This window comes from Gallus gallus, chromosome 33 (assembly GCF_016699485.2).
Source record: "Gallus gallus isolate bGalGal1 chromosome 33, bGalGal1.mat.broiler.GRCg7b, whole genome shotgun sequence".
NCBI classification, from domain to species: domain Eukaryota; kingdom Metazoa; phylum Chordata; class Aves; order Galliformes; family Phasianidae; genus Gallus; species Gallus gallus.
This window is the reverse complement of record NC_052564.1, coordinates 3,647,697-3,660,468: the sequence shown is the minus strand read 5'-3', so window position 1 is coordinate 3,660,468 and position 12,772 is coordinate 3,647,697. Positions and strand designations below refer to the sequence as shown.

General features: G+C 49.1%; 1 protein-coding gene across 1 annotated transcript; it reads left to right on the top strand.

Moving 5' to 3' along the window:
• The first annotated feature begins 2,329 nt into the window (after window positions 1-2,329).
• OR14J1L112 (olfactory receptor 14J1-like 112) lies at window positions 2,330-3,313 on the top strand. Its single transcript, XM_040654712.1, has one exon. The coding sequence runs from the start codon at window positions 2,330-2,332 to the stop codon at window positions 3,311-3,313; it is 984 nt and encodes a 327-aa protein (XP_040510646.1).
• Window positions 3,314-12,772: the final 9,459 nt, after the last annotated feature.

The following is a 12,772-nucleotide window of genomic DNA, read 5'->3' as shown; positions in this document are numbered from 1 at the left end:
GTTATAGCTATTCAGAACACTTCCTGCATACAGTTGCTGAGATCCTTGGAGTCATTAATTGCTCCTCTGCATGTGAGTTAGCATCAAACATGACATCCCCAGAGCCAAAGTATTCGTATGTGAGGCAATGGTGCCTCTGACTTGGATATGAAACTTCTGAACTTGAATGCTGCATTCTGGATGACTACCTGTTCATACTGGACATCCTCACAGCCTACAACAGCTGTGCATTACAACGTGATGCCAAGTGGGAGTGGTGCATGCAGCAAGCCATGGCAAGAGGGTGGTGCTATTCCAACAATCTAGACATCATTTGCAGATCCAAGACAAAATGCAATCATGATGCTGTTGTCTTCCAGGAGCTGTTGGCCATGGAGACCCAGGAAATTCTCAGGGAACGTGAGTGGGGTAGAAAAAAATCACATCCTCTGTAAAGACTCTGTATTCCCCTTGTGCGACCGTCCAGTTGTGGAAGCCATTTAACCATGTCCCTGTGGTCCAAACAAGAGCTCAGGCCTGCAACTGGGCCATGGCTTTACTGAAGGCCAAGTGTTGCATTTGTTGCTGCACATGAGTGTGCTGGACAGCCCAGGGAACTGGCATGATACTTGGCTGCTTCTGACGCCATTTACATGTGAGCCAATAGAAAACAGAGGTTTCATCAGTTGAAGCTGCCTGAGGCACCTTGGTGATCAACCAAGGTTTGTGTGTGAGAGACTGACTGCCCACTGAAGGACCAAGGACTCAGAGCAGGAGCTCACATGCAGGCAACTTCTTGTGCACACCTGAACTGAACCAGAGGAATCCCAGCTCTGTGGGTCTGTGGGGAGAAGAATCCCGTTTCAGCCCCAGGGTTTCCACCTAGGGATGAGATGCCTGCACTGCCTCAGCTGGATCGCTGTCCTGCACAGGGGAAGTCCACCTCTCCCTGTCCTTGTCTGTGTGCCCTTTTGGTTACAGCAAAGATTCTCTGGTAGGAATAACTGTATGTCTGTAATTTATCACTGTCCACTGGACATTTGGTGGTTAATGCAGCAGATTTCAAAGTGCAGTCACAATGCTGTTGTCTTTCAGGAGCTTTTGGCCATGGAGACCCAGGGACATCTCAGGGGAGATGAGTGGGAAGGATGAAAATGACATCCTCTGCTGCTGAGCTGGGCCGGGCTCCTGGGACACAGGGAGCCCATACAAGTGGGCAGCTCTTTAGAGCTGTGCCCAGGAGCAGCTCCTCTGTACAGCACAAAAGGGCAAGGGACATGATTGGAGGTGGCATGAGGATATAACAAAAAGGATGGAGAGATTACAGGATGTGTACAGTGTGAGCAGGCTGTGAGCTCACTGGAAGAGCATTGCTCTCATCTTTTAAGAAGGTAAGTTTCTTGTGGCAGGCAATGCAGCTCATTTTCCTGGAGGTATCACTGAATTTGGGACATCTCATTGCAGATCAGGCTGCAAACATTCTGTGTTTCTTTTTCAGGGAAAAAGTCCCAGTCCAGATGCATGTACCCATTCCTGTTTTGCAGAGCAGGGTCCCTGCTGTGCCCCAGGGGCTGTGTGCCGGGGCAGGGACTCTGCCGCCTGCCAGGCTCAGCACTCAGCCTGCCTGGGGAGCTGCCCAGGGCGCTGCGGGGAGACGTGTGGGGGGAAGGAGCCCCCCGGCAGGTCAGGGCAGGGGCCTTCTGCTGCCACAGCTGCTGCCTGGGGCAGGGGGATCACAGTTACACTGCACCCCAGCATGTTTCGAAGAGCACTGTGCAAGAGGAGAGACAAGGCATGGATATTTTATATCCGTAGGGAGGGGAAAAGGACTGCAGACTGAAATCTAAAAAGGGCTGTCAACACTGAACACATCTCTGAGACTCCTGAATCTTACTTTTATCAATCACTTGTTTTGTATTCATACACACAGAATGTGATTTCAGCCTCTCCTTTCTCGAAGGATAGAAGCAGTCGAAATTATTCTCATTTTCTGCAGACATGAATAATGTACTTATGCTGAAAAAAGGCAGCTTTCTCTAACAGAAACACTAGGGCACAGAGGTTGGGCATGTGGGCCCTAGTAGCAGTTGGGGTAAAGGTAAGAGATATGGAATCAAATATCAAGAGAGATGGGATAAGATTAGAGAATAAGAGTAAAGGAAAAGCTCCATAATCTTCTCCTGCATATGGATGGCTGAGCTTCATGAAATTAAATTCAAATAATGGGGGTAAAAGAACATTCTCCTAAAAGAAAGAAGGATTCTATAATACACCCAGAGGTGTGACTGTGGGAACTGCCTTGTGATTATCTTCTGCACTCTGAACAGGAATCCATGCCCAGGAACCACAAATGCCCAACAGCAGCTCCATCAGCGAGTTCCTCCTCCTGGCGTTGGCAGACACGCGGCAGCTGCAGCTCCTGCACTTCTGGCTCTTGCTGGGCATCTACCTGGCTGCCCTCCTGGGCAACGGCCTCATCAGCACAGCCGTAGCCTGCGACCACCGCCTGCACACCCCCATGTACTTCTTCCTCCTCAACCTCGCCCTCCTCGACCTGGGCTGCATCTCCACCACTCTCCCCAAAGCCATGGCCAATGCCCTCTGGCACACCAGGGCCATCTCCTACGCAGGATGTGCTGCACAGGTCTTTTTCTTTCTCTTCTTCATCTCAGCAGAGTATTCCATTCTCACCATCATGTCCTATGACCGCTACGTTGCCATCTGCAAGCCCCTGCACTACAGGACCCTGCTGGGCAGCAGAGCTTGTGCCACCATGGCAGCAGCTGCCTGGGGCACGGGGCTTCTCTATTCCCTGCTGCACACTGCCAATACATTTTCCCTGCCTCTGTGCCAAGGCAATGCTGTGGATCAGTTCTTCTGTGAAATCCCCCAGATCCTCAAGGTCTCCTGCTCAGATGCCTACCTCAGGGAAGTTGGGCTTATCATGGCTGGTGTCCTTGTCTTTTTTGGGTGTTTTGTTTTCATTGTTGTGTCCTATGTGCAGATCTTCAGGGCCGTGCTGAGGATGCCCTCTGAGCAGGGACGGCACAAAGCCTTCTCCACGTGCCTCCCCCACCTGGCCGTGGTCTCCCTCTTTGTCAGCACTGCCACATTTGCGTATCTGAAGCCCCCCTCTATCTCCTCCCCATCCCTGGACCTGGTGGTGTCTGTTCTGTATTCGGTAGTGCCTCCAGCACTGAACCCCCTCATCTACAACATGAGGAACCAGGAGCTCAAGGGTGCCCTCAGGAAGATACTGCAGCATACCCTGTTTCACCACCAGAAAGATGTTCATCATGCTCTCAAGACTACAAAACATTTAGGAAAAGCCTGATAGATTTTATGTGGTGTTTCTGTTTCTTCTTCATGTCAGTTTCTCATACCTATAATATATTTAATTCCAATTAAATTATATTAATCATCCATCTTTATGTTTGCTTATTTTTACTTCTATGTGATGAACCTATTCTACTTAAAGAACTAGGTTATATGAAAAGAGAACAAAATCCACAGTGGATCGTTTGTTTTGTCTCCCATCTGGACTGGATCATCTGAAGAGGCTCAGGACTTAAGAAACAAATGTCACATGGAGCAGCAGTGTCCCTGAGGGATGTCTGTCAGTGCCTGGTGGGGAGTCTGCTGCCTTTGAGTTGTGCTGCTGCTTCTGGAGCCCTGGAGCCACAGCCACGGGCAGCAGCAGGACGTGGTCTTTTCAGTGCTGCTCTCTTTACAGTTTCCATCTGTTCTCCTGCGTCCTTGCATTTATGTTTGCTCTCGGTTCTGGTGCAATTGGTGACAGTGCTGTTGTCTGTACGGTGGCACCGCTGTGTCTGCTGGCAAGGCAGGCAGTGTGTAGCACTGTGCCATGGCTGGCCTCCCTTCTGGGGCCATTGTAACAGAAGAGGCTGTTCAGGGGAGGGCCAGAGGACTGAATGCCTCTTCCAAAGCTGTGCCAGGAATACAGGCATGGCGTAGCCCTCAGGAAAGTCCTCTTGCTTTCCTGGGGTTCTGTATGGTTCAGAGTCCCAGGATGATCTGGGAGGACCAAAGAATGGACAAGAGCTCCCTTCTTGGTTGTACATGGCCCAGCAAACATTCACTGGCCCTGAGCAGCACAGGGTCAGCCCGGTGTCCCAGGGCACCACAGCTCCCTCGCTCTGCAGAGCAGCTCCACCAGCTCAGGGTCCCTCAGGGAGCATGGGGAGGGAAGCAGGAGGGAAGCAGGAGCCAGGCCAAGCCAGTATGGACACACTGCCCTGAGCAAGGCTGTGTGGGAGGAGGGCTGGGCCTGGAGAAGGGCTATGGAGCATCGTGGTGTGTTCAGGCACAGATGGATGAGAAGGAACATGCTGTGCTTGCCCTCCTGCCGTAGGTGGCTGCACCAGATAGGAGCCACAGCCAGCACCTGGATGGGGCTCAGCCACCCACCTCACCCTTCCCTCTCCAGTGCTGTCCCTGCTGATGCATTCAATGACCTCCCAGTGCTGCCGGCCTTCACATTTTCCAGGGGACATTCAGGTGCTGCAGTGACAGAGACCTGGCATCAGCACTCCAGTCACCTGTCCTCAGCCTGCCTCTCCCTTGCTCCTCTGCCCTGTCCTGTCCCTGCTGGGATGAGTGGTGTAGGAATGCACTTCCTGTCCCCACAATGACTCCTTCCAGCTGCTGGCCCGGCTGCACTTGATGGTGTGCAGCAGAGTCCACTGAGAAAAGATGATGTGAAGCAGCATTTTTGCAGTGGTGGCCTCCACATTCATTTTGATAATGAGAACTTGTGCTCAGATGCTTAAAGAGCCTACTGCTACAACCATGGCTTCAGTATATTGTTGCTGGCCTGGAGCTTCTACTCCAGCGTTATCTGCACTGGTCATGGCACAGGAATGACGTTTCATAGACCAGCAACCTACTTTCTTCCTCATGTTATGGCATAAACCAGTGTCCTTCACTCTGATAGTATTTGCATTAATTCATGGATTAAGTGAGTTAGGCCTTTTTAAGTTATTTGAAGCACAATCCAATGCTTTTTGCTCTCCACCTCTGTAGCAGATTAACTGTACATAACCTTCATCTGAGGACTGACCTGATGAGTCTTTTCACACTGTTCCTTTTTAATTTCCATAGTTTGGTGCAGACGTTTTCCCAACATTTTGGTTTCCACCACAGTGACTGTGTGTCACGGAGTTACCTAGATAGATCTGTGCCCGTGACAGGGGGCCGGTAGGCTTGTGGGCCCCCCTCCCCCTTCACTTCCCGAGAAAAACGAAGCGGTGGCAACAATCTAAGAAGGAGAACTTATTTTACTAACTATGATGTTGAGATGCAAGATGACACGATACAATACAATCTAATCGGGAGTAAGTATAATAAACCAAATGGAATGAGGGAGAGAGAGCGAAAGAGCGATAGAGAGGGAGAGAGAGAGAGAGTGAGAGAGTTTCCGAAACCGAAAGCCTTACTTGATGAAGGCGCCCGGCTTGGAAAGCACACCCACTCCTCTCCCGGCAGCAAGCGAAAGTGAAGAAGCACCGCGCGCAACCAGATGACGTATCTTCCGTGATGTGTCTTCCTTCTCTGACCGTGAGGTCCTCTGGGATACGTAGTTCTTCTCTTTTGTCCATGATGTTATGATGTGGAATACCAATAGCGAAGTTACAAAACCATGACATTCCACCCCTTATTCTACATCATTATATCATGCTTAATACATATACATAGAACTACTGACTGCACTCCCCCAACATCAAATTCCCTTGTGGTACACATTGAACATCCCCATCTTTCTGCATCACCCACCAAGTGGAGCCAGGTCCCTGGGCAAAAACAGTTCCACGGAGAGGTCTGCCCTTTCCAGAGGCTGGAAGGACCCAAACTGCTTTTCCCAACATGCTCTTTACATGTACTACAGGGACCTTATCTCCCTCTACAGTATGTAGGGAGCTGGAATGGGTAGGACCATCACGATTGATAGATCCCCTGGTGTTGACCAACCAGGTGGCTTCTGCCAGATGCTTCTCCCAGTGCTTAAATGTTCCACCGCCCATTGCCTCCAGCATAGTTTTTAACAACCCATTGTATCGTTCAATCTTACCAGAAGCTGGTGCATGATAGGGGATATGATAAATCCATTCAATGCCATGTTCTTTGGCCCAAGTATTTATAAGAGAATTTTTAAAATGAGTCCCATTATCTGATTCAATTCTTTCTGGGGTGCCATGTCGCCACAGAACTTGTTTCTCCAGACCTAATATGGTATTTCTGGCGGTAGCATGGGGTACTGCATATGTTTCAAGCCACCCAGTGGTCGCTTCCACCATGGTGAGCACATAACGCTTACCATTGCAGGATCGTGGCAAGGTGATATAGTCAATCTGCCACGCCTCCCCATATTTATACTTTTGCCATCGCCCTTCCTCCCAGAGAGGTTTCATCCTCTTGGCTTGTTTGATTATGGCGCATGTTTCACAGTCATGAATAACTTGTGCAATAGCATCCATAGTTAAGTCCACCCCTCGGTCTCTAGCCCACTTATACGTTGCATCTCTCCCTTGATGGCCCGAGGTCTCATGGGCCCACCGAGCTAGAAATAATTCACCCTTGTTCTGCCAGTCCAAGTCTATTTGAGCCACCTCAATTTTGGCTGCCTGATCTACGTGATGGTTATTTTTCTGTTCTTCCGTAGCCCGACTCTTGGGCACATGAGCATCTACGTGGCGCACCTTTACCACCATATTCTTTATTCGGGCAGCAATGTCTTTCCACAGTTCAGCAGACCAAATAGGTTTACCTCTCCGTTGCCAGTTATTTTGCTCCCACTGCTGTAACCACCCCCATAAGGCATTCGCCACCATCCATGAATCAGTATAAAGATAAAGCACTGGCCACCCCTCCCGTTCAGCGACATCTAAGGCTAGTTGGACAGCCTTGACCTCTGCAAACTGACTTGATTCTCCTTTTCCTTCAGTGGCCTCTGCAACTTGTCGCACGGGGCTCCACACAGCAGCTTTCCATCTGCGATACTTCCCAACAATACGACACGATCCATCTGTGAACAGGGCATATTTCTTTTCATTTCCTGGTAGTTCATTATATGGTGGGGCCTCTTTGGCACGTGATACCTCTTCTCCTGGTGATGTTTCAAACTTTTTACCTTCAGGCCAGTCCATGATCACCTCTAAGATTCCTGGACGACTGAAGTTCCCCATTCGAGCTCGTTGTGTAATCAGTGCAATCCACTTGCTCCAAGTGGCATCAGTAGCATGATGGGTGGAGGGAATCTTTCCTTTAAACATCCAGTTCAGCACTGGCAGTCGAGGTGCCAGGAGGAGCTGCGTCTCAGTACCGACTACTTCGGAAGCAGCCCTAACCCCCTCATACGCGGCTAAGATTTCCTTCTCAGTTGGGGTGTAGCACTCTTCAGACCCCCTGTATGCTCGACTCCAGAATCCCAGGGGTCGGCCTCGGGTCTCCCCTGAGGTTCTTTGCCACAAGCTCCAGGTGGGACCTTTCTCTCCAGCAGCAGTGTAGAGGATGTTCTTTACATCCTGTCCCGTCCGTACTGGCCCCAGAGCCACGGCACGGGCTATCTCATGTTTGATCTGCTCAAAAGCCTGCTGCTGTTCAGGACCCCATGTAAAATCATTCTTCTTCCGCGTCACTTGATACAGGGGGCTTACAATAAGGCTATAGTTTGGAACATGCATCCTCCAAAAGCCCACTACACCCAGAAAAGATTGTGTCTCTTTCTTATTAATGGGTGGAGACATGGCAGTGATTTTGTCAACCACATCTGCTGGGATGTGACGGCGCCCATCTTGCCACTTTATACCTAGGAACTGAATCTCCTGGGCAGGTCCTTTCACTTTGCTTCGCTTAATAGCAAAACCAGCTTGCAGAAGAATTTGGATTATTTGCTCTCCTTTCTTAAAAACATCTTCTGCTGTATCGCCCCACACAACAATATCATCAATGTATTGCAGATGCTCAGGAGCACTGCCCTGTTCCAATACAGTTTGGATTAATCCGTGGCAAATGGTTGGGCTGTGTTTCCACCCCTGGGGCAAACGGTTCCAAGTATACTGAATGCCCCTCCAGGTGAAGGCGAACTGTGGCCTGCACTCTCTGGCCAGAGGAATGGAAAAGAAGGCATTAGCGATGTCAATGGTGGCATACCACTTGGCTGCTTTTGACTCCAATTCATATTGGAGTTCTAGCATGTCCGGCACAGCAGCACTCAGCGGGGGTGTGACTTCATTCAGGCCACGGTAGTCTACCGTCAGCCTCCATTCTCCACTGGCTTTACGCACTGGCCATATGGGGCTGTTAAAAGGTGAATGGGTTCTGCTGATCACTCCTTGACTTTCTAGTTGACGAATCAATTTATGAATAGGGAGCAAGGAATCCCTGTTGGTTCGATACTGCCGTCTATGCACTGCTTTGGTGGCAATTGGTACCTGCTGCTCTTTTACTTGCAGCAACCCCACAGCAGACGGATCTTCTGACAGGCCAGGCAAAACAGATAGCTGCTTAATGTTGTCTGTATCTACAGCAGCTATTCCAAAGGCCCATCGATACCCCTTAGGATCCTTGAAATGCCCCCTTCTGAGGTAATCAATACCCAGTATGCATGGAGCCCCTGGGCCAGTCACAATAGGATGCTTTTGCCAGTCTTTACCAGTGAGGCTTATTTTGGCCTCCAACACAGTCAGTTCTTGAGAACCCCCAGTCACTCCAGAAATATGGACTGATTCTGTCCCTTCATGATTCGAGGGCATTAGAGTGCACTGTGCACCGGTATCCACCAATGCCTTATATTTCTGTGGTTCTGATGTGCCAGGCCATCGGATCCACACAGTCCAATAAACTCTGTTATCCCTCTCCCTCCCCTGACTGAGGGCAGGGCCCCTCTATTCATTACCTGTTGTAACTGGAGCAACTACACTGGTGGTTGGTCTGTTCTGTAATTCTCTCACTCGTGCTCGCAGTACGGGAGTATCTTGATCGTGCCACTTCCTCATATCTTCTCCATGGTCACGGAGATAACGCCACAAGGCAACACGCGAAGCCGTCCTGTTGTTGTTTCTCACTCGAGCAGGAAAGCGTTTGCCTTCGGTAGCTGAAATTTTTGATGTTACAGGTGAGGAGGGGGATCCATCTTCTTTAATTAATTGGATTTTCATTAGTTTGATAAGCTCTTTCATTAGGCCCCTTTGCTTATCTTGTTCGTCGTCAAACGTTTCCGATACTATTACGGGTTCTACAGGTTCATCACGATTAATCAATAGGGACATCTGCTCTTCTACATCACCCAGTCTGTTTGCTAACTCTGTGACGGCTGAAATGGAAACGTGGGTTGGGGGTAGATGCTGCTCATAGTTTTGGAGTGTAAGAATCAATTCGAAGACTAGGGGTCTTCTCTGTTGGTCCTCGTATCTGTGGAATGTGGCTAATAGTGTGGGGGCGTATCTGTCTGGTGCTGCTCTTGTAAGTTTTTGCCATATTTCAGGTGTTGTCCTCACTCTCTCCGGATCATGGTTTTGGCGTGGATCGTTAGGAACAAAATTAGACTCATAGAGCATTTCCACCAGGGCTATTTCCCTCAAATACTGGATACCTCTCTCAATTGTATTCCACGTTTTCTTTGCAGGCTGCAGAAGTTCTTTGTAGGGATACCTTTCCTTCACAGCTATTAGTATTCGGTCCCAGAGGGTTGCAGCTTCATCCAAACATCTACTAATTGCTCTGTCGATGGATTTGTCTCCGGCAATGTCTCCTAATTGGCGTGCTTCATTACCATCTAGAGACAAGCTACTGGCCCCACTATCCCAACAACGAAGCAACCAGGTGACAACAGTTTCATTCGGGCGTCGTTCAAATTCCTTTCTTGAGCTTATGATCTCAGACATCTTGAGAGGTCGACGAACAGTAATAGAGATCTCCTCTTCATCGCTGTCCTCTTCGTGCCTCTTAGTTTTTGCTTTTGCTTTTCTTGGTTCTGAGGAAGTCCCCTCACCTGGATCTTCCTCTACCACCTCCTCTTCCACTTCCTCTCCTTCTTCTTCTTCTTCCTTTTTTCGCTCTAGACGTGAGGACACCCGCTTCCATTTCTTGCCTTCTACAGGGGCTACTGACACTGTTACTGGTGTCTGTTGTGACTGATCAGGTCTGACTTGGAGATTTCCCCCTTCGGCTTGCACCTCCGCTCGGAAACTGTCTCTCTCCAGAACAGTACTATACAGGGTGCGGTAGGCACAAGCCAAGCCCCAGATGAGTCGTGCCTCCTTTGATCTATCTAAGCCACACTGCCCCTGACTCAAATGCTGGCTCAGTTTCTCGGGATCCCACAGATGTTCAGGGGTGAAATCCCATGGCACGGCGGGTCCCCACGGTTCTAAGATTCTTCTTAAACCTTTCCATATTCCTTGCCAGTCATCATTCTCTGGTCTTGGAGGAGGCTCCTTCCACTTAGCACGAATGAAGAGGAATATATTCAAAGATATCGATAATATGCACGAAAATATGAGCACTGACTCGGTGTTCGAAAAACGTTCAACAAACTGGGAGGGAAGCCTAGAAACCGGTTCGAAGGTCTCAAAATTCAAATTATACCACATTGCATAAAGCCACCAGGCAGGTGCCTCTATCAGGGCCCTCACTTGGTTGTATATGAATACAACTCCACAGCAAGACATGAAGAGGTTAATTATAGACCGGTAACTGGCAAGGAACATGATAGCTTTTAATCCCTTATACAGTGCTTTGACAATACAGAGCAACCTCATAGTTGATAACTGCTAACGTAAGGGGGAATAAAGAGAAGGAGGAAAAAAAAAAAAAAACAAACGGGAACCACTCGGTACAGTGTCTGGAGTTTGGCGGACTGCCCAGGCTATAATCTAATCTATGAAGGTCACACCAGCACCAGCAATGCTTTGTAGTCTCACAGTCTGGCCTAACGAAATCCTTTTTTTCTTACTAACGTTAAAGCTTCAGATGAATCTTGCCCGCATTCTCCACCAAAATTGTCACGGAGTTACCTAGATAGATCTGTGCCCATGACAGGGGGCCGGTAGGCTTGTGGGCCCCCCTCCCCCTTCACTTCCCGAGAAAAACGAAGCGGTGGCAACAATCTAAGAAGGAGAACTTATTTTACTAACTATGATGTTGAGATGCAAGATGACACGATACAATACAATCTAATCGGGAGTAAGTATAATAAACCAAATGGAATGAGGGAGAGAGAGCGAAAGAGCGATAGAGAGGGAGAGAGAGAGAGAGTGAGAGAGTTTCCGAAACCGAAAGCCTTACTTGATGAAGGCGCCCGGCTTGGAAAGCACACCCACTCCTCTCCCGGCAGCAAGCGAAAGTGAAGAAGCACCGCGCGCAACCAGATGACGTATCTTCCGTGATGTGTCTTCCTTCTCTGACCGTGAGGTCCTCTGGGATACGTAGTTCTTCTCTTTTGTCCATGATGTTATGATGTGGAATACCAATAGCGAAGTTACAAAACCATGACACTGTGACCTATACTTGAGTCTTTCAGGCCGAATTTGACACCGATGACCCAAAGTAGTTCACAGATGTTTCTGTGTACTGAGAATAAGGCAGAGTTTCTTGGCTTATCAGTGGCCATTTCAGTGCTGGGTAACTCGCAGAGATACACTGACTTGTCTGGGAGGCATTTAGTGTGCTGGGTTGGGCTGCAGCTACAGGGACCAAGACAACTGTTGGCAGTGTACTGCCCTGAGACCCTCTTCCCATGATCCATCTGTAGCTTCCAGAGGGCTCTGGTCTCCTGCAGGTCCTCTTGGACTGCTGTCCATCCCAGACAGGACCTCGTGGGCCTCTGGAGATGGCACTGGGTGCTCGTGATCACACAGTGCAGCAGAGCTGATTTATCATTTAACCTTCAGTTCATATGCTTTTCCGATTGACATTACTCATTTCCTATCTATCTATGTAAAGTACTTATCCTTTTAGGGAGGTAAACCACGCAGGTGGGATATGGCTGAGGAGTATGTTCTGGTTTTAGGGAAACTGTATCATGTTTTACTGTTGCTTGTTTTATAGTAGGAAGAAACATCCAGTGCCTGTGTGCAGACAGCTCTCTAAGGAAAGCAGGTAAAGGAACGGCGTAAAGGAGCTGTAACATCCAGCTGCAGACTTCAGTGGAGAAGTCTGCTGTAGGGAAAAGTGATGCAAGTGCCAGGTGGCGTAGAGCTGACACGTCAGGTGTGGGGAGGTGAGCAGTCAGGTTGTCCGTACTGTGTCAGAGCTCAAGCAATTGCTTTGCCTGCCTATGCAGATCTCCTTAGGAGACTCTCTGGATTGACAACAATGGGAGAATGACACTCCAAATGCCACAAGATACACTGCTTCAAATCAGAAAGCTGTATAAATCTTGACTTCCAGCACATGATGGAACAGACATGGCTCATTGCAATTTTCTGCACTTCAGAGAGACTCGTGGTACATTTGATGCTAGGTCTAACAACCTGAGGTACTGAGAGGAGAATGTTGTAAGCATCTGAGAAAGTCAAGTCAGAAGGAAAAGCTGAAGGTTATGGGAGGACTAGTGGGGCCCACTGAGGGACACACAGCCTCCCCTTGGACTTGTTAAAACAGGTAAGTGGAAGCTACGGTTACAGTCAGGTAAAGCACTGTGCTGAGAAAGCTCTTGATACGTTTGATGAAGAAGGGCCAAGGCCTGACATCCAGACACCTGAGGGGAGATCGATCGTATCTGGCTCAGGGCTTGTCCTGGGGTTGGTGGGTTGGGGCCAATTCTAAGCCATGT